General features: G+C 45.2%; 1 protein-coding gene across 4 annotated transcripts in view; it reads left to right on the top strand.

The window, feature by feature from the left end:
* Positions 1–8: 8 nt before the first annotated feature.
* The window catches only part of TOGARAM1 (TOG array regulator of axonemal microtubules 1), a 48635-nt gene continuing 26954 nt past the window's right edge, over positions 9–21689 (top strand). For all 4 annotated transcript variants that reach the window (XR_008577516.1, XR_008577517.1, XM_054828987.1 and 1 more), the window contains exons 1-6: positions 9–1854; positions 12934–13090; positions 14487–14621; positions 16673–16969; positions 18602–18867; positions 20792–21012. Coding sequence is in view for 2 of the 4 variants with exons in the window: in XM_054828987.1 (XP_054684962.1) it covers positions 205–1854; positions 12934–13090; positions 14487–14621; positions 16673–16969; positions 18602–18867; positions 20792–21012 (2726 nt within the window). In the remaining 2 variants the exon portion in view is untranslated. The remainder of the gene's footprint in view (positions 1855–12933; positions 13091–14486; positions 14622–16672; positions 16970–18601; positions 18868–20791; positions 21013–21689) is intronic.

The following is a 21689-nucleotide window of genomic DNA, read 5'->3' as shown; positions in this document are numbered from 1 at the left end:
ACTCCGCACGCCACAGGGGAGGGCGGCGGTTCGGCTTCTCCAGCGGGGCGGCGCTACCAGCGCCCGCTCCCGCCCCGCGGTTGAGTCGCTTCTGCAGTGGCTCACCCGCGCACCGCGGCGGCGGCGGAGGCGGGAGGGTGCCGAGGTGTGTGCCAGCCGCTGCCCCCCCACCCCCCCGGCGCCGCGCTGTGGGCGGTGCCGCGCATGCGCGGTGCAGGCCGGCCCCTGGCGACGGCGGTGTTGTGCCGCGCGGCGTTGCCGGGGCGGGGGTGGCTCCGTTCTGCGCCGCCCATGGCCGCGGCCCTCGCGCTGCCGCCGCCCGCCCGCGCCATGGAGGAGCCGGCGGGTCCCGAGCGCGGGGCGCGGGGCGGCGGCGGGGGGCGGTTCCCGCCGTGCCTCAGTCCCGAGCGTGGCGGCCGGGCGGCGGCTGAGGGTGAGGAGGGTGCGGGTGCGGGTGCCGGTGCCGCCGCCGCCGCTGTGGAGCTGCCGTGGGGGCCGCGGCCGGCGCTGCGCGGAGAGGCCCAGCGCGGGAGTCGCCGCGGGCCCGGCCGTGCCCCCCGCCCGCCCGCCGCCGCCGCCGCTTCCCTGCGCGCCCTTACGCCGCCGCCCGCCGTCCGCCGCGGCCTAGGTGAGCTGTCCCGCAGCCTGGCCTGGCAGCTGGGTGGCCCCGGGCCCGCCGGGCAGCGGGAGGAGGAGCCCGGCGCCCAGCCGTTCCCGCCCGCCGGCCGGCAGCGGCTGCTGGAGGGCCGGCTGGGTGGCGAGGGCACGGCACCACCTCCCCCCGCCCAGCCCGGCAGCGCCGGCCTGAAGTTCGGGCTGTTGCCGCCGGAGCTGCACGCTCGCCTGCTGGACCAGGAGGACTACAAGAGCCGCACGCAGGCCGTGGAGGAGCTGAAGAGGGTGGTCGGAGGTGTCAGCCAGGCTGCGGTGGCCTCCACGCCAGCCCCCAGCCTCCTGGGGCTCATCAGCTTCCTCTACACCCTCCTCGATGACTCCAACTTCAAGGTGGTGCTCGGGGCGTTGGAGGGGATACATCTGCTGGCCCTGCGCCTGGGCGACCAGGTCCAGGCCTTCCTGGTGCCTCTGGTCTCTGCTGCTGCTAAAGTCCTGGGGGACAACAAGCTGGCCATCCGGCAGGAGTACAACCGCCTGTTCCTGCGGCTGATGAAGGCGGCGGGTCCTCAGCAGGTGCTGGGGCTGCTGCTGCAGCAGGAGCATCTGCAGCACAAGAACTCCAAAGTCCGCGAAGAGGTGGTCAACATCTGCATCGTAGCCCTCCTCACTTACCCTGGTGAGGAGCTGGACTTGGCCAAGCTGGCGTTTGGGCTGGCCCCAGCACTGGTGGACAGCAAGCGCAGGGTCCGGCATGCTGCCATGGAGGCGTTTGCTGTGCTGGCGTCTTCCATGGGCCCCGGAAAAACCGCCCTTCTCTTCAAGGCGGTGGATGCCGTGGAACTGGAGGACAACGGGGATGGGGTGATGCATGCAGTGCAGGCCAGGCTGGCCAGGAAGACTTTGCCAAAGCTAGTAGACCACGGGTTTGTAGAGTATGCGGTGCCCTTGCCGTCATCTGGTCATAACAGGGGGTCATGCGTACCCCCCGGAGCAGATACAGACTGGTTGTTGATGGGCAGCAGGACTCAGAGTGCACACAGTTACTGCGGGTATCACGCAAGGGACGATGCTCTGCAAAACTCCAACTCGCACAGTGCATATGCCGACCAAGGGATAAGTCCAAGAAGAGTCCTGAGTGCAGGCAAAGGGAAAAACAAACTGCCTTGGGAAAATGAGCATGCTGGAGACAGGGAAGGTGGTTCAGGAGTCAAGATGCCTTTCACAAAGGGTGTGGAGCAGGTATGTACCCACAGCTCACTGGGCTCGTTTATTCTAAGGCATGTTCCAAACAGATTTGAAACTTGTCAAAGGCTTATTAAATGACAGATGTTTGCGAGGTATGGCTAATACCGTTGGTATTTTACGTGCAGGGATCTCTATAGGTACATCAATCTGTGAAGGCAAATTTGAGAACTCCTTAATGTCAGATTTAACAGTAGGAACCAGAGAAAGTATCACTTCAAAAAAAGATTATTTTTGTTTTTGTAAGTTAGCTGGGCTCCATGAGGCACTTCCAACATTTAACCCTAGTGAGCTGTCTCTGATGATGGCTAGCTGAAACCCAGGCAATGAGTACAAAGTGGGGAAACTATTTCAGAGCTTCTGTTTGTGTATTTGTGTTTGAGAGCACCTGATGGACTGCAAAGAGTTTCCTAAATGCAGAAGCTGGAGGAAAAGTGACAAATTACTTCAGCTCAGGCTTAGAAGGCAGAGCTCTGGAGTGTGACCGAGCCAGCGCTTTTTGGCAGCGTACTGGCCTGTAATAAAACCTGGCAGTTGCCAAACGTCTGTGTGGCTCTTGTTCCTCGGTCTGATTTGACTAGGAAAAATGTAGGTCAGGCTGAAATAGCAATTCTGATTGACCCAAGTTTTGGTTTCATCACTTACTGACCATGTCAGCAGGCGCCAAGGGAAGGCACCTTCGAAACGTCGTTCAGGTCCTTGTTACATTGGTGGTGGTTCTGTTCTGTGACATCTGTTTTGGATACCGTCCGTGTGTTTAAGACCTGGAAGGTGTATCTGTGTGCGTGGGGTTTCTGATGTGGGGTTTTTTTTTTTTAACTGGACAGGTTTAATTTATCACAACTTGATCTCCAGCGAGTGAGTTTAAGCAAGTGAATCTTTTTAGAAAATCGAAAGCTCTATAGAATAGACTTCGTCACTACCACGTTTATGTATTCAGAATCTAATTCTTAGTTGCTTAGTAACTTATTCCTGTATAGGATGAGGTCATGAACAGTGCTACTTTGTGAAGGCCAGCCTTTAATAAAGTCTCTTAATAAAAGAAATGTGAGTTAACATTATTGTAGTGTAAAAACCTTATACTTGCATTTATCCTTGTGTGCAGACAGGCTCGTGCCCTTTGGTGGTGTATGCATTACCTTTAATTCAGACTCCTGAAGAGATCTCTATCTTTGAGCTGATGAATCAGGCGACTTAAGTTCCCTTGGGTTACCTACGAAGCAAATAGGGTTTGGACAACAAGTTATGTAGGAAACACCTCTAGAGCAAGAACGTTTTTCTTTTTGAAACAGCTTTTCAGTATTAACTAATACAACTTGTAGAAATACTAGTTAATTGCCAGCACTCTCTAGGCAAATTGGGCTGAATTCTGTACTGCTGCTGTTTGCTGCTGGCTGCGTTTGTGTTTCTCTGGTGAGCGCAAACAAAAAGCACGCCCACACACGAATCAGAACCTGGCTGTTGCTTGGAACGGTGGAAGGTCCTCTGCCTGAGGCAGCCCGCTCTCGAGGTCATGGTTAGGTTCTTAACCTTTTCTGTACATGCGGTCGTATTTATCCCTGTAAATTGGGAGGAGTGCCCAAAGTTTGCACCCCTGGAGGGAGGGAGAGAAAGCAATTAATTACGGTTTCTGTTTTGTTGCATATGTAAAGTGCATTTAGAAGTGGTGTGAACTTAAATTTGACCTGGGGAGGTAGCTACTTATTCATGGCTTCAAGTCGGTGATAATGAGGTAGTCGGTTTATTAGGAAACATCCTTGATACTAATACAATAAAAGTTTTCTAGACTGTATGTGTTTTTATTTGTGTAGTATGAACGTAATGAGCATAAATCGCATCTCGTAATGTTGGGATGAAAACCAAGCTAACTGCCGGGCACCTGGAGCACTAAGGGCACCTGTCTGGGCTTTGGGTTTTGTTAGAGTATTACTCTAAAGGTGGGCAAATCATGAGCGGGCTGCAGGAAGTGCTCATGTCAGGGAGCTATTTACCTCCCGAATGTAAAGCCTAGCAAGAAAAAATAGAAGGACCTTCAGATTTACTTCCTTCATCTGGCAACCGCTTGGCTTGTCTCTTTGCCATCCCAACATTTGTCTGTGTGACTGAGTCTGTAGGATGACAGGTTTTCTTCTTCTCTCCTTGGAAGACTTTTCCAATTACGTAATGTCATGCAAATGCTTCAAGTTTAAATTAACGTTTTCCTTTTGTGACCGTCTTTATTCTTACATTCGTGCATATTATGCCAAATGTTTAACTTTGTTCCTACTTATGAACAGATGTAGAACGTATATTTGTGCCATCTATTTTTGCAGAATTAAAACAGACTCAGTTTCAGCCTTTATTTGGTAAAAGCGCCGTTCTGAACAGGAGCTACTTGTGACTGTCGGTGCAGTTTACTTTCCTGAATCTCTCTCCCTTTGCTGCTGTGTGGAGACTCGAGCTGTGAAGTTAACCACTCTTGCTTTGCTTTCCCTGCTGCCACACAGTATACAGTAGGTAGTAGTGAAAATACTTCTACAGGGTGAAAGTCCTGTTTGTCACGTACTGTATTTATGCCTTTTTAATAAGAACTAATTTTTTGCATCTAATGACTGTTTTTCTAAGACATCCTCTGCCTCCTAGAGATACTGTTTGTTCCTGTCTCTTCCCTTTGCTTTCTGACTTGCTCTGTTTGCCTCTCACTTCCATTTTATGTTGTTTTCTTGCATATTTAAGTTGGTAGAAAGCTGGTGATAACTTTGAGGTGTCAAAACTTGAAGACTTCATCAGTTGCGCTCTGCCAAAGGAAACATGTTAATGCTCCTTTTCCACTCTTACTTGAAAGCCATCTGAATAACCAGAAACCTCCAGTTAACCGGAATCCATTTTACATTGAAGTATAGCTCTTCTCCACTTTCTCCAAAAAGCCTGTAGCTTTTTGCTTACATGCAGGTAAGTACTGACAAAAATAACATTCAGTGTCATGTTTGATAGAATTTGAAATTTTGACTTGAACATAGATGAGCACAGTACCAAAATTATGCCTGCTTTACCAGCTTGCTTTAGTGGTATTGGTTCACCTGATGTGAGTGATGTCCAGAGCATCCCATTGTTAGAGAGACATCTGAAGGCTGATACCATACAGCAGCTGTTATTTTGCTTTTAGTGGGTTTGAAAAATTTGGTTCCATCCATGTGAAAATGCAAGCTGTTTCTTTGCCAGTGGGCAGTTAAGAAGAGCACGCTACAGGCAGACGTAAGGTTTTACAATTACTCTTCAGCTGGCTTCTGGGAGCTGTGGTTTTAAAAATTGCAGGGGATTAACAGCTGCCTACCTGCCATGTCTTTCAGGTCATAGTAAGTCGAGTGTAAGTTGCACCTGGCTCAAGGAGCAGCTTCGTATCTCTTTACAGTCTCATACCAATTTAGTCCGCTTGCACTGCTGTAACCATCATGTGTCTCCCTCTCCATTAGCAGTTGTTTAACTGGTACTGGTGGCACTTCTTTGTCACTCAGAAGACATGGTGGCACTCAGTTTTTCAAATTCCCACGATTCCTTTTTACTTCAGTGTCTGTAAAGATGAGGTCTGGCTGTATCGGTGCTCCTGTGAAAGACAAAAGCACGATTTTAATGTAGGTACTGCATCTTTGCCCTCCAAGGGGAAGGAACAGCCTCGTTTAAACAAGAAGTACGTCAGAGAGGCTTTTTGTTAGAAGGTAAGGCAAATGCTGCTCATCGTCGTGTATGAGGGAGAAAGAGAGTAGGGATTGATTTTAGTTTCCTACATGGTGATTGCTCAAGCGGCCCCATCGTCAGTGGAGACCTAGTCTGTGCAGCCGGTACTGGAGAGCTGTCTTTGTGACCAGGGACCTCGGTTAGCATGACATGAATTGTTTTCGAGACTTTGAGTCCTGTTGGCTAGGCCCACGTTTACTGTCATGGAAATTTAAACGACACGATGGTTTAAGTATTGAAATATTTATCCGATCGCTGTAGGTTGACAGCTTAGTTACTCTGTCTTCACATCCTGATCATTTGTCTTGTCTTACTGTTACGTCTGTCTGATTGTAAAGCTTTCTAGGGCTGGAGATATCTTTATATCTGGCTTTGTGATTGTTGGTACAGGATTTGCTGGCTTCTTGATGGTGTTTTGTTACAACCATGCCATGAAACTGTGCTTATCCCGTAGCCTGTATGTATGTTCGATGCAAGTAGGTGAACTGTGTTTTCACTTACTGGGACGAGTAAACTTGAAGAGCGTTTCCTGTGCTTGAAGACATTCTTTCTTAAGTGAAAGAGATTGTCATGAGCTGTATAAATAAAGCTCTCTTCGTCGGGGCATTTAGCAATCAAAGTGGGGGGCAGAATGAAAGTTAGCCCTGTATCTCCTCTTAACTATTTTCAGTAAGGTATATCACACGTAAAATTTGGGTATTCAACTTGTTCATGTAAATGTAAAAAAATAATTACTGATTCAGACATTCTTTTGAAATGAATTTGTTTAAAAATTAACTTTTGGAGTCATTCTGTGGCTGAAAGGATGCATGAAATTAGCTTAATGTTTAAAGCTGGTTTTCTACCAGTATTTTTAGGGTCATGTTACACAGTGATTGTCCAAGGCCATGTCTAGACTTTCCTGATCAGATAAGATGTGAAATAAAAACACGTGTAAGTTAATGTGTACTACAAATGTAACGTAGATAAAGCACATTGCCTTCAGGGGTTTGTCTGAAAGCAGCTTCTGTCAGTGATGTTAAGTTGGGTTATTGATGAAACGTTTCTCTCTAACCCCTGACGTCCTTTGAAGCTGATTTTGTTTCATTCCAATCGGTAAAGTTACGGTGGCCAGCTACGCTGCAGGATTCAGAAGGGCCATCTGACCATGCAACAGGCATAACCAAGAGCGTCCGTCCTGCGTGCTGTTTCTGAACAGCGTGAAGTCTCGGTGTGACTGCGTGACACACGTGGCTGCCGCCTGGAGCAGCGGAGGTACCACCACTGAACGGTGCTTAGCCTGACACTGGAGATGCAAGCGCAGAGTTTCTCTTAATTTGTTAGCTTTGCATGGGACCATAGCTATCTTCAACCTTACGGACTCCTTAGTGAGAAGCTCTAAAGTGAGAGATGCTTGAACTGCCACCACCTCAACTTCCAGAGGGTGCCCTCATTCAGCCATCAGAAAGGAGTGTTCTCCCCAGTCGTGGTGGCAGAAGAAAACAGGACTGATAGGAAAACACTGAGGGGACCAGTGCTTCCAGCTGTCTCCTTTGGAGCCAGAGAGTGCCAGCAAAGACCTGAGAGGAGCGGTGGGTGCAGCAGGACTTTTGGGTCATCCGAGGAGCCGCCTTGCCCCAATGCTGCGGCTGACACGGAGTTTTGTTGGAAAGGGAACCAGCACCAGTGACACAGCTCAGCGGTGTTCTGCCCGGAGATGTGCTTACAAAATGTGGCACTCATGGGGTATACAGCGCACACCCCTTAAAAAGGTCGTTAAGTAAAACATTTGTACCAGTCTTTATTTAATCTGCGGGTCTTACTTCTGACAACTAGTATCCTTTGAAGGCTCATGGCTTAGTAGTTTTTCATAGCACCTCAGCTTTCCATTTTTCTTTCTTTCTGAAAGCCAAACCCGAGTTCACCAAATGAAGCACAACTATCTGTGTGTGCTTCTACGCTCCTGGTTTTCGGCAGCTGCACACATCTGTCAAAGCTACAGGACAGACTCTGCCTTTGACTCTACCCTCTTCCAAAGCCAAATTTGAGTAGCCCGACCTCCTCTGGTAGTTGCTATCACCACTCAGCTTGCATCGGTAGGCTGAAGCTTCTCTGATTTCTACCCAAATTAATAAAATGGTAACGGGTTTGGGGGTTATTTTTAAGTACCCAGAGTTGTACATTCCGAAGCGTATATGTCCAGGAGCCTTATGGCAGCAGCTAGAGATAGGAGATAGTTGGCAACGCAGGGCGCTGATAAAGTGTATAACCCCGTGAATATTTTCTTTTGTACTTCAGTAAGGTCCCATTCATTTCTAATTCTGAGCTGGCAGAGCCAGACTCGCCATGTTCAATTTGTTATCTGCCAATCCGAGCGATAAAGTTGTCTGAAGTTGCTGGAGTGAGTGTTCTCTTTCTGGACACACTGATATGCTATGTCTGCTTCCATTCCTTGGGTTTAGCCTTGGAAAGCATAAACAATTCCAATCTGAACCAGACCAGATCCTATTCCGAAGTAAATATTTGTTTTCTTTAGGACTTGACATGATCTACTCACCTCTTGGGTGCTGACGTTAAGTGACTGAAATTAGCCTGCTGTGACCAAACGTGTCGCGTTCTCCAGTGGTTGCCCAGCTGGTGCCGTTCAGGAGAGGCCACACAAATGACTTTAAGAACATTGCACTAGCAATCCCCCGTTCCCTTTTTAACTCTCATCTTCTATAATTCCTATTTAAGCAAGCCATCAGAACAAAACCACTATCAGCAGTTTGGGGTACAGAAGCACTTTCTAAAAAACTAATTGCTGCTGCTTCTGTAGACCTTACTAGCTCCACTGCTCTGCTGAAACTCGAAGAAACAAACTGGTTGCCACAAAATCGGCTAACAGAGAGCCAGGAGTTCCTCTCTGGTCTTTTGGTAGCTAAGCCTTCCCGTGTTTACCGTGGAAGTGTAGCGTGCTGTATGTAAATGTAACGTGCCTAGGGATTATTGCAGGATGAGAGTTACCTCTGGTTTCTCCCTGTGAAACGCAGACACTGCGGATCCCGCGCCTGCTGCGGAAAGCAGTGCCCTTTGGGGGAGGCTAGAGCATTTCAACGTTTTGCTCAAGCTTTAAGCCATGTTACAAAATGTGCACAAACTACACGCAGTTTCACATAACTGCGCTGTTTGGCAATAGCTGTGGAATTCTTCTCAGTTTACGTGCTGATCTGATAACCAGAGAACTTAATAGCTGGACTCTGTGAAGACCTTAGTGAATGTTCAAATGATCTCTGAAATTAGTTGTATGAAACAGCCACTCTTTGTTTTCCACAGCGGTAATGAGGATTAAAGGGACGTGGAGGTTGTCTGTGCCATAAAAGCTATCCTTTCATTGTGAGTTGAGGTGTCTGTCTCTGGGACATGAGTCATGATTTTTCTGGAGGCTGGTAGAGTATTTTGGGGGAGAGAGCATCACATATTTGTGCTGTGGCTGATCTCTTCCCTGGGAGCGTGTTGTAGATGGCGGCTGGGCGTTTGATGGACCTTTCGCCTCCCCCCCGTGCGGCTGCTCAGCTGGTCAGGGGACGTAAGAACGGAGATTTGTCAGCGATGGGTCACGCACAAGGGCTGGGCTTGGGTAACCGAGTTAATGTTTCTTTTCGTGGACAGGTTCCAGTGTTTTCCAACATTGGTGGTACTAGCAGGATTAAAGTGAAGCTGAAACCTTTTGAGAAATCCCTTCTCCAGGATCTGTCATTTACTTCAGTGAAAAATCTGTCAGCTTTAGGTTTGCATTTATTTGCCACCACCCTGCATGCCTACCTTTAGCAAATCTATAATTGCTGTAATTGTAATTTGTATACAAGAAATCAGTTTTTATTCCTGTAGCTGGGACTGGAACAACTGAGCAAAGTTGTACAATCATGTCAATGTTGTGTAATTTGCTCCTTCTGCATATATTGTGTCTGCATGGAGAAATACGGCGTAAGTACTTTGTACAAGTAATGCATTTATTCACGGACTGAAAGTTGGGTAGATGGAGAGTGAGGTTTTCTAGCAGGCGGATAGCAGAAGCAGGAATGCCGAGTTCTCATCTCCTCTCTTACCCTGACTTGTAATAACCTGGACGATCCACTTCACCCATGCGGCCGCTGTTCTTCTTCTCAGTTGTAAAGTAAAATGAGTGTCCCCCCCAGGTTCCCGGGTGATAAAGCGCCAGTTCTGCTCCTGTGATTTGAGTCGTCGTCCCTACTGTATATCCAGCCATCGGAACTTGGTTCTTGTTATTTGCAAAGTTTCCTGTTCCCTGCTCTGATCTTGCTAAAGCCTTTCACACCTGCTGGATTCCTGCTGCCGTCTTCCATTAAAAATGGGATCCAGATGATCCGTGTTTTGTCAAGGCTCCTTAACTTTCCCCTCGCTGCTATATGCTTTGACCTAAGCAGTTGTCCGCAGGTATTTTAAGTGAGAGTCTAATCCCCGAAGGCCAGTTAGAAAGTACAGTCCTCCGTTAGAGCTGGCTTTCAGGGTGGAGATTTTATGTCAAGTTTTAAGTTTTTTGAGCATTTCAGTGGATTTGCTGAAAATGCTGCACACTGGAGGCTTTGGCTTGTTACGCGGATGGCTTTAATCATACCTGATGAACGCGGAGCCCGTGAAATGCAGTGCACAACAGGAAATTGGAACGTGCGGTTTTGTAAGTAAAGGCAAAATTGTTGCCGTTTTCGTTACCACAAAATCCCTCCCAGGAGCAGTGAAGCTGTGCGGTCCAGCAGCCGCTGTCCCCGTAGCTGTGTACGTCGGCGCGGGGGTGAACAGCCGCCCCTTTGGGAACCCGTTGGTTTTTTAAAGCACTAAATGGAAATACAAGCAAATTGCCGCTTCACTTGTTTATTTACTAATAACAGGTACCATATGAGAGTTACTTTTTTCATTTTTAAAGGGGCACAGTCTTAGAGAGCAGGTTCAGAAGTACGTAATTTAAAAGTTTGAATTGTGAAGTTTATTTTCTCAAGAGGAGTCTCATTGGGAGGGTATGGAGATTTAATTTCTCTTGGCTCGTGTGTATATCTGGCTAATGTGAGTCATCTTTACGTGGAAGGGACCTGAAGGTTTTGCTTAAACTCCTGAAGTTTTTTGTCTATATTCCATAACCATAAAAATTTCTTATTTTTAAGATATTATGTGAAAAAGTAAGTATTATAATGATTTAAAGACAATTAGAGTATGCTCCCAGCCATGCTACTCATCTCATGACTGTGCCGCTTCAAGTTTTAAGTTCTGACCATGCTTTATTTTGTGATGCTTGTGTGAAACCCCATTACAATATTAAATACCAAATGAAACCCCACCAAGATATGAAATCAGAGCATTTAGCTGCTGTTATGTGACCCAGTCATTTAACTTGCAAGACGTTGGAATCTGTGCAGCCACCACGGGATTCAGCGTGGTGCGTGGAACGTGCAGGGAGCTCCGAGCTGGCTGTTCTGCAGGCTCCGCAGTGCCGCAGCGGGGTTTGCCGCTGATCGGTCTCTCTGTGCCGAACGCAAGCGGCATTGCGGGGGTCAGGTGGGGCGAGGAGGTAATTAATTACGGGCTGATGGAGAACTGCAGGTTCATGGTGCCAGAGTTTCTCTGGGGTTCCCAGTTTCAGAATCTGTCTTTACGGTGCACTGAGATCTTCAGTGAAATGAAAAAAAAAAAAAAAAAAGTATAAGTAAATGTATGATGTATGTGTTAGACTACAAATTCTTCATTCCACGCAACCAGTATATTGAGTAAAGGAGGTTTTTAGGCTTAACGTAATGCTGTTCTTTCCAATGCTGCACAAACATTTCCATTTCTGTTCAGGCTTCTATTTTGACCTCTGTGTGCAGCCTTGTCTATGAAAGGGGAGTTCAGAGTTAATATAGCCTAGAAATAATTTAGGTTACTGATTTTACTAGTTAAATCAGAAAGCAAGAAACCTTTATTTAAAGCATGATCTTTTCTTTGCTAAGTATTTACATTATTCAGATTTTTCCTTTAACTATAACAGGTTCTCATCACAGGGCGCTGATATTGCCAGATACAGCTTTGGGACTGAACCTGAAGCATGCTTTTTTCACACCTCAAGTAGCTGCTATTTAAACACTCACACAGCTTAATGTACATAATTCAAAATGTACATTAATTTTTTAAATTGATGACTAGTGCAGTATTCTACCAGTTAGTTTTGTTGGTTTTTTTTTTTCCTTCAGTGTGAATAGTGTCAACCTGTATTAGACTAAGACCTGGAAACCAACTAAAATGCTTTCTAATGCTTAAAATACTTAAAGTATTGGGTAGCTGGGAAAAGAAAAGGTTCATCAAAATGTTTTGCATTTAAAAATCAACTGCCTTGTATTAACAAAGGAAGTCTTGGCAGATTGTATTGATGAGCCATGGAACTCAGTGCTAAATTTTAATGTTTTAAAAATTTCTCACAGGCTTTTTGTGTGAAGGATCTGAATTTGTGAACTGCTGACCTGGCCATGCTGCAGCAAACTTACTGCTTGGTTTCATGATAGTGAAAGGCTTCATCTCTTACGTTGCATTTAATGAAGGGTTAGGTGAGACTGTTTAATGTTGGAAAATAGAATTATTTTTATTTTCTGTTTTCCAAAACACAGACAGTGCTTTGGGTTTAGGCAGTTACCTGCCCCGAGGTGGCCGCAGGACAAGGTTGAAGGCGGCTGAGCCATGTCCCAGCCCCACGTCGGTGCCCGGGGCGCTGGGGCACAGCTCACCCCTGCAGCAAGGCACCCCGGGCTGGGTGGAACGAGGCAGCTGGTGGTTTCTGTCCACGGGCACTAATTTCGGTGCCTTTTGTGGCTCCTGTGCCCCACTGCCGTGCACGGGCAAGAAAGACCAAGGGACCTGCAGCCTGGCACGCTGCAGCTGGAGCAGCACTGCTGCTGCGCTGCTCCCTGAGACGGGCTGATGCCTGGGCAGAGGGGGGGCAGCCAGACCCCCGAGCCCCTGCTCTGGCCTGCTGTCACCGTTCTAGGTGTCTGCTTTTTTTTTTTTTTTTTTTTTTTTAAGAAACCTTTTCTGCTTTTTGCTCCATTCAGTAAGTTTTATCTGTGCCTATATGCATGAGGGATCACATTTGCTTCTGCGGGTGAAAGATGTGGCATATGCACACACTCTCTTGCTTTTCATTTGCTAAGTGATAGGGAAGAAAAACCTTTATTTTCCATCAGTCCTGTTTTCTTGACATAGTGACAGTGCTTTGCGTAGCTTTATTGAAAAGAGACGGGTCTGGGCTGTGGTGGGGTCTAGGTGACAAAGTTATGCTGATAATTCTGCTGTTTGTACAGGAAAGGGTTGCACATTCATTTCACACACATGAATGTTTCTTTATTTTCTTTTTTCCTACAGTTCTCTACATCCAATGATTTTCTTCATTCTCCAAAGTTAAGGCCCTCTCAAGGAGTACCAGTCAGTGATGAGGTTTTTTTTAGTAGAAAAAGATCTTCAAGGAATTTATTTCAGAACAGTATAGATTTTAACTCTGACCATTCTTCTGTTTGTGCTGGTAAGTATTAACACAGAAAAGTGTTTGATCTGCCGTTTACAAAATAGATTTGGAAGAACCCAAGCATAAATTTGTACCTTCATGAGCATGATTTATCATTTATTATTTGTTTATTTATTTTCATTTACAATGAAGAATTGAGTACTGGGCACAGAGCTATGCCTGCAGCTGAAGCAAGCGGCAGCCGTCCCATCCGTGCTCCTGGAGACACGTGCGCCATCTCCGAACCTGCACCACTGTTTCCCGGTCCTCCTGAACACACACAGATTTTCGCTAGTTTAGATAGACCCAAGAGTTTTTATACATCAGCTTTTTTTGCTGACAGCAAAGACAGAAACTGTGGTTACGTGAACAGATGTATTGAACAAAAGGACTCGGGATATCCCTGAAATACAGAGCTTTCCGCTGCTTTTGCAGAACTAGGAAAAAGAAGTACCGTAACAGCAACAGAATAATTCAGCCAACGTTCTTTTACACTGTAAAATACAACATGAATTGCAGCTAAAGTAGCAAATTAAAAGGAGACACTGAATTTTACTGACTTTTGAGCAGGAATATGTTGTTGGCTAGAATAGCAGTTATTACTGTAAAAAGCATGCTGTCGAGAGTTAGCTGATAGTAGCAGCAGGGTACGAAATACCAAACTGTAAACTGGTCAACACGTCAGGAAGGTCGTATTTATGTATGGTAGGCTGTTCAGAAGAGCAGATCAGTGCGTATCTAGTCTAGATTTGCATTTTTTCTCTTTTTGCCTTGTAAAAGGGTAGCAGCTGTCTAAAGAGCTCTAAAGATTGTTTTAAAAGAATGAAAAATGTCATGTTTTTGAAAACCAGGTCTGTAGAAGATTGTGGATATAGTGCTACACCTGATTTACACGAGCAGCGTAAGACTCAGTGATTTGTATTTTAATAGGCAAAAGGCATGTGAAGAGCCTGGGCAAGACCAGACCTGATTTATTCTCTTCACTTGGCAGCAGGTTTTGTTCTGGGCTTTTTCTGAGGAGCACCGACATGTGCGGCATGCAAAGTTTGGTCACTGCTGTGCTAGGAGTGGCATTGCTCTAAAGAAACTCACTGCATTTGGGGGTTTAAGGTGTTGTCTTCCTTTTATTGTTATGTATTCAAAGAGTGATTGTTTTGGGTTTTTCTGTTGACCCCCTACAATTCTCAGAGTTGGACAAGTGCCCTGGAAGAACAGCCAGCCATTTTTCCAGTTTGTGCCCATGAACAGTACTATGAGGTTGCTTAGAAACTCTTGAATTAAATACTTTCAAAGTAGTTATATTTTACACTGAAAGTTAGAAAAAGAGTCTTAATTCACTGTTAAATATTATCATATATTATTGAATAGCATATGTTAAGTATTTATCTAGTTATTTCTGGTTTTCTTTTGAAAGGTGCTATGGGCTCTCATCAGCCGCAAAGTTCAGGGAAATGTGGAACACTTGGATACACGCAGACACGTGGCAAGAGTGGTAGTGTGGACTCTGATTTACAGTTTTTAGGATTAAATAACTGTCAGCAGGACAAAGGTATATGGATTCTAACTATCCTAAGTTAGTGCATGTTACTTCAGAAATGTCTCTTTATTTCTATGCTGCCTTAAGAAATGAAAACAATTACTAAACCATTGTTCAGTCCCTATTCAGATGTATTTGTGCCTCCCTCCTGTGCAGTGCTTTTCATTTGTGGTTGTTAATTTGCAGCCCACGCCTTTGTTATCTGACCGTATCAGTGTGCCATATAAAATGTGGTACTGTAACAGAATCTGAACTTTTTTTTTTTGAAAAATTAATCTTTAGAGTTCTGTTAGTGGTATAGGTCAGATCAGTCCAGCTCGCGTAGCAGCAAGGCCAGGTCCGAGCCTTGCCCCGCGGCGCCTGGCTGACACCCCTCTTTCATCCCCCCGAGGTGGGGAGGGCGGCCGGGGTGCCTGAGCAGAGGGTGGGCAGGAGGAGGCGCAGGCTGCTCCTTCCTGCTGAGCACGGCAGCTGGGTGGAAGTGACCTCAGCGTGCTGCGGAGATGCTGTGTTGGTGCAGGTAAAAGCTTTTAATTCTCATGTCATTGCTTTAATTTGTGGTGGTGTCTGTACAGCTTTTACTAGACAGGCAGCCACGGCGCCGCCACGTCAGGCAGCTTTTGCTGCTAGGTCCAAAAGGGAGTTGAGGGATTTGACTGAGTGCCCCTTAACCCTAGAGCTGGAGGCTGAGATAAATCAGACCTGTAACACATCTAAACTTGGCTCTTCATAAGTAATAATAATAAAACCAATGCCAGATGTACACTTAGAGAAGGAATGAACTTGCTGTCTGGAGGAATAGATGATAATGATACCAAATCTGTGGACAGAGCTGCTTTGAGTGGTCCAGATGTGTTGGACAAGGGATAGAGCTGACAGCCTTCTTGGAAGATACGTAGGAACTTCACTTAGTTTACTTCTAGCCACTGATGGGCTCTAGATAACGGTGTTTTTCTCATGCCTGTGGAAAGAGAGGAGAAATTTCCTCTTTGTTTTTTTGCCTCTAACTACAAAGTCAACGTTCTGTTCTCTTAGCCTCAGTCTTCAGAAGGCTGTCAGGTACGTTGCCCACGCTTGCTGATTTATTTCTCCGCAAACAGTTCTTGTGCCAGATATTATTGTTAACTTTCTTCGGTAGTACAACCCGCACCTGACTCGGTTGTCTCAGTTTTGCTGCCCCAGGGTACCTGAGGAGAAGCAGGATGCCGCAGCCTTGGGCAGCAGCAGGAGCAGAAGACAGAGACCTTGGAGCTAGCTGATTTGTAAAGGGATTTTTTCTGCTATAACAAAGGCATAATGGAATGGTTTTCTTTGGAGTGACACAGACAATTAATAGGTTCCCCAGGCCCAACTCGCATTGTCGCTGGTTCTCCCTCGTGGGCTCTGCTTTCCTGGTTGTGGCAGTGGAATTGTCTGTGGGCTCTGCTCTCCAGGAGGTTGCTGAGGTGGCCCAACGTACCATGATCCTTCCAGAGGCTGTCAGGAACTTCACTAAAACTTGTCCTCTTTTTCACTTGCATGGTTGAAGCCTGAGTGAATGCAGGGAACATGTGTCTGCTTTCCATGGGAAACAATTTAAACATAGTTCCAAATCTACACTTATCTTTTCATTTTTGACCTACTAGTTTCTAGGAAAAAATAATTTTTTATTTCTTTTTTGTTTGGTTTTTTTTAAAGGAAGTACAATTTATAACATTTGTGCCTTATTTGTAAAATTACAAGTTTTATGCTATGCACGCTTGGAATACGGAGCAGCGAGCAACACAACCGTATTCAGTCTACTTGCGTCATTTGTTTTGTTAAATACAGTTCTTCAAAACATGACTGCAGGAGAACTTAGGCTTAAACTCAATTTGATCAAATGTAGGTAAAAGGAAATTGATATTTTGAGGGACAATGCAATTTGCAACATGAAGTTAGCTGTTTTGTCTGTTTCCTTGGGTAACATGCTGACCTTCAGTTTTGACTACGCAGAGGGTGTATTATTTCATTGTATATTATTATTATAAGAGCTGTCAAAGAGGCTAATTACCATAAATACTATACTCTTTTTCTTTGCTCAGTTTGTGCCAGCTTAAATTTTTCCAGCAAGACCCCGAGAAGTTTCTGCAATCAAGCAGAGCAGACGCTGTCCTTCCAAGGTCCTAACGCAAGCCAGGGCGCCTTCATTCTGCCGTCTTACCCCCTGTCATCGCCCAGGAACAGCCCAAAGCACGTCTCCTCTCCGGCTGACTCCCCAAAGAAGTCACAGGATAATACCATCAACTTCTCAAACTCCTGGCCTCTGAAAAGCTTTGAAGGACCGCCTAAGCCTAGTTCACAGACGCAGCTGCTCAGTCAGAAGGCAGGAGACAGTACAGGTAGGGGTGATGTCGATAGGAAGATGGAGTTCAGGTTTGCGTTTTGAGTGACTTCAAGCAGTGGTTGGAAAACCGTCAGTGGCAGGTAAACGGGGAATTATGCAGTGCCCCAGTTGCCGTGAGAAACGCGAGGGGTTTGGAGCTGCACTAGACTGGTCACATCACTGGAGGCTTCTTTTAAAAGTGGGGTCTTTGTATTTTGGTAGTTTGAAATACTGGCACGTTTTGTTCCTTTTAACTATGTGACATAAAGCAAAACATGCACCAGCTCTGCTTTTCTTATCAGTAATGTATCAGTGAAAAGTTTGACTTCAAATTAAAATAAAAACAAACCCCAAAATCTAGCACTTTAACAAAAGCCAATACACAAATAACTGTTGCTTTTACTGCTCTAATTACCACATGTGCAAGAAAATTTTACTCATTGCATTTTGACTTCTTGCCTCTCTATTTGCCTTTGGAAGCTTATGTATTGAATTTCCACACTCAGAATGGCTCTTTAAAACCTGATTACAAACAGCTCCATCTCTAACAAGTGGAATCTCTGCTGATTTCATCCCAGCTTGCACCGACAGCTGCTGGCAGAGACTGCTATTTATGGTCTGATTTCCTCCTCATGAACAAATTGGTTAACCTGAAATAGTTTTAAGTTTATTTAATTACAATTGCTTAAACAGTTTAGATGATTTCCTTCAAATACTAAAGGCAATCTTATTTTTAGGTTAAAAATAGCTTTAGTATCTGTTTAGCTTAAACTGACTCTCAGTCACTCATGAGGGATACCTTCTTTAAGCAAAGTAACAGTTTCCACATGCAATTTTGCAGTGATTTAAAGAAATCTGTTTTAAATTTCATTTTCACTGAGACACATATTTTTGCACATATGCAGAAAATTTCTAAATTAATTCTTTGGAAGTCACCTGTCCCTGGAATGCATGTAATTTCATCTTGCAGATATGTGTTCATCATTTCTTGATTTTCTTTGTTATCCATATGCATTTCAGGTTTTTTGTTTCTTTAGAATAACTTTGTTGTTGTTGACACAGCTTACAGGAGAGATTGTTAGGACACCAGTCCTCTTTTTTTCCTTAATTAAGAAAGTTAGGTACTTTTTAAAGGCACTAAGTATATGTTGGCATGCATGTGCATGAAATGCTAATTTATATTTGTTAAAAGTAGAAGAGATTGGTAACTGAGCTTGCAGTGCAGGGAGATGGAAAAGGTAATAGAAAAGACCATGCAATGAGGCAAGTCTGGTAACATTCTCATGATTTTGGAAAATTAAATATTGAAAAATCTGTGTAAGTAAGTATTCAGGAACAGGGGCTTGGCGGGTTTGGAAAATTGCTGATTCCTTGGAGAAGGAATATTGAAAGTTTTTCAAATTATGAACGGTATAAAAATAAAGTTAGATAGGGAATCACTCCTCCCTCTTGTTCATGTGAGAAACTTACTCCTCGAAGTGTATTTACAGTAGTAAATAAAATTGCGTGCATAAATATGGTTTTTAACACTCGCCTCATTGTAAAAGGAGTTTTCTGGCGTGATACAGAAATGAGACATGAAGTTTATTCTGAGCGCTGTGTTCCTGCCTCCCCTCCGAGGACTGACATCTGCTTGTGTCTTCTTTAGGGGAGAACTTGCAGGAGAAGCACGCTCCTCTGCAGCTGAAACCCACCCTGGTGAGACACCCAGCTTCCCGCAGGGGCCTGAACGGGACCAGACCCGTCCCCCCCATACCCCGCCTCGCCAGCCCGCTGCCCGATAGGATTGATTTTAATGTCACAAAGTGGAGAAATGAAGAGTGTGAGGACGTGTGGCTGAACGAGGTGGATCGGAAGCTTGCAGCTGATCTTTCAGAGCTAAACGTTGATGGCGAGGAAGTGGACCAAGAAGAGGTTGGTTTAAATATGACATAACACACTTTTAACAGGTGATATTTTGTAAGCTTTTTTTTCTAAACAAGAGCCAGAAAATAATGTTTCTGACTTAGATTTTGTGACGCTGTCATCAGTACAGCAGGTTTCAGTGAGATACCACTGGGGTCTGATAGAAGCTAAGCCGAGCCATGGAAGGCGATGTTGAAGCGTGCTTCCCGTGTTTGTTCCAGACATCTTCATTTCCCTTGTTTTTCTCAGAGCTCAAGTCGTAATGTTTTCAGTTATTGTAGTACCAAGACAGAACTGTGGGCATTTATATAGCTTCTCATTATCTTGACTTCATTTTAAATTTCATGTCAGATTTAAGTAATAATCCTGCCTTTAGTTATAACAAAGGGCCCGAAATAATGAATAACTTCCTTGATGAAGGGTTCGTTTGACTCAGCCCGGAGTTTCCTCAGCCTGACGGCTCTGCCGAAGCGGGCTGTCTGTGGTACCCACGCTGACGTCCCAGCCCTCTCAGAACTCAGCCATCTTTCCATACAGTGAAATGAGGAGGAGTGATGTGAAGCTGGATGCGTGTGGTGTCACCTGCAGCTCTTTGCTATGACATAGACAGATGTGACACTAGGCCTGGTGGGTCAGCACCCCTCCCGGATGTGGAAATCCACTAGAAATAATTTGGGCCAATTATGTCTATTCAGTGGCCAGTGTTTTGAGTGTGCCACTCGACCTGTGACTTAGAAAATATTTGAAATATTTAATACCTGTAAATCCATGTACCTTCTGTGACCCATGAGACTTGTCGAACAGACTTATTCTAGCATCTCCCTTTACTGGTCCGTGAAATAATTTGCAGACAGCGTAGCTGTAGGTGCCACACAGCTGTTTCTCCATCACACGGGATGTCCAGTGAGATGCCCCTGCGTGTAGCAGAGAGCTTATGGCAAGCCCTGCCACTGTGCCCCGTACGTGCTGAAGGATCCTGTCACTCACTTGGTTGCTCAAGTCTCTCTGGTGTTTGAGAAATCCCAAACAGCTGCCCCAGACTAGGACAGAGATTCTGCAGAGGCATGCTGGATTGTTTCCAGGGGTGGCAGGGAGGTGGGACTGCGTCCGCAGCAGCACAAATCGAAGCTGTCACGACGTTGATTACATGAGAAGCACAGGTATCTCGCATGATTGGATTTTGTATGATCTTCCGCGCATGATCTTATGCAACATGTCCTTGTTTCTGTCACAGTTCATAGAAATTGTTTGAATCTCAAATCCTGTCTTTAGTCCCTGCGGATCTGAGAGCAGTTGCAGTAGGAATTAATGGCTTTGCCTTACTCTCTGTCTTCCAGCCTCTAGTTGCTACTGAAAGTAACCTGAGGTGGTAAACAGACAGAGGAAGAAATTTTTTTGCATCAAATATATTCAGCAAAAAGAGGAGAGAATATGCAGTAGCACGAAGCTCTAGTCATCATAGATTTTCCTGCTTATTTGAGTAGGAGCTCTGCTTGCTAGGCACCATTTTCAGGATTCCCTTCTGCATATTTTGCAGCTTTGTGCAGGTCAGGTATGAAAAGCCTGAGGTTCCAATTGTATGTACTAGCAGCTACCAAACACTTCCTTTAGTCTATTAAAGAAGATAAGAGCAGGTGATGTATTTCTGCAGGAATACATTCTTGTGTTTTGCAAAATGAAGCTGGGATACAGTGTCATTGTGAATTTGCATTTACTTGCAGTGGAATTATTCTTGTGAAGTAAAACAGTGAGAGGGGTTGTGATAACCCTGCGTAACCCACGGAAATGGTCGGTCACATTGCCCGATAGAGGCACATGCACTGAACTCCCGTGGATTGAACTGAACGCTCCGAAACATACTTTCTTTTGCTTAGAAAAGCTTTTGTCCTATGCAGTGAATAAAACCTGTCATTTTGCTTTCAATCCTGTTTAGATGCAGAATTCACTTAGATCGCTACGAAACAGTGCAGCTAAGAAAAGGGCAAAGCTAAGCAGCAACATTTCAGACCTCGAAAGTCCCGATTCTGCTCTTAAACTTGACCTGTCTGCGGAGTCCCCTTGCCCGAGCGCGGGTTCCTGCAGTGAAAGCGGAATTTACAGCCAGGAGTCTCTGACCTCGCCGGTGTCCGCAGTCCCCCAGAGAAGGAGAATAACGTGAGTGGAACTCATACCGTAACGCTGCTTTGAAATTCTCACCCACAGGCTCTGCTGGTGTTAGTTAAATATTAAAGGGGGGTGAATGTAATGTAGTTTTTGGATAAGATTGCTTTGCTTAATAGCTTGATTTTTATATGTGAATTATTTTCCCATCTAAAAATACATTGTTCTATACCATAGCCGCTTAATTATACTATTCTAGTTTGTGCTGGCTTTTAATCTGAAGGAGTTCCCCGGCGCAGCCCAGCGCAGCGAAGCACTGCCAGCCGTGGTAAATATTTCAGTAAGACTTTAGCCTGCCATGGAAGGTATGTGAACCGTAGCCTGAACAAATGAGTAAGGAGGAGAATGAGTTACGAGGAAGGATGAGGTTTGCTTATTATAGCCTGGAAATTGAAGAAGGAATGGGTTGGGTTTTTGCGGTAAGAGGAAGAGAGTGTAGATGTTTCTTATTATTGTGAATCGTGAACTGTTTCCATTTTATTACTGACAGACTATCATTAATTTAAAATGCCTTCACAGAGCTCTTCTAAAGAGAAGTCGTGTGATGACACATGCTACTCTGACTGTAAGGAGCAATGACCTAATTGGTTATTAGATTAGCAATGTAAACTTTTTTTTTTTTACTGAAATAAAAATGTTTTTGAGGAATTTTGCAAATTTTGCAGTAGAGA

The sequence above is a fragment of the Grus americana genome, chromosome 5 (genome assembly GCF_028858705.1).
Source record: "Grus americana isolate bGruAme1 chromosome 5, bGruAme1.mat, whole genome shotgun sequence".
Classification (NCBI taxonomy): Eukaryota; Metazoa; Chordata; class Aves; order Gruiformes; family Gruidae; genus Grus; species Grus americana.
This window is presented reverse-complemented; position numbering and strand designations above follow the sequence as displayed.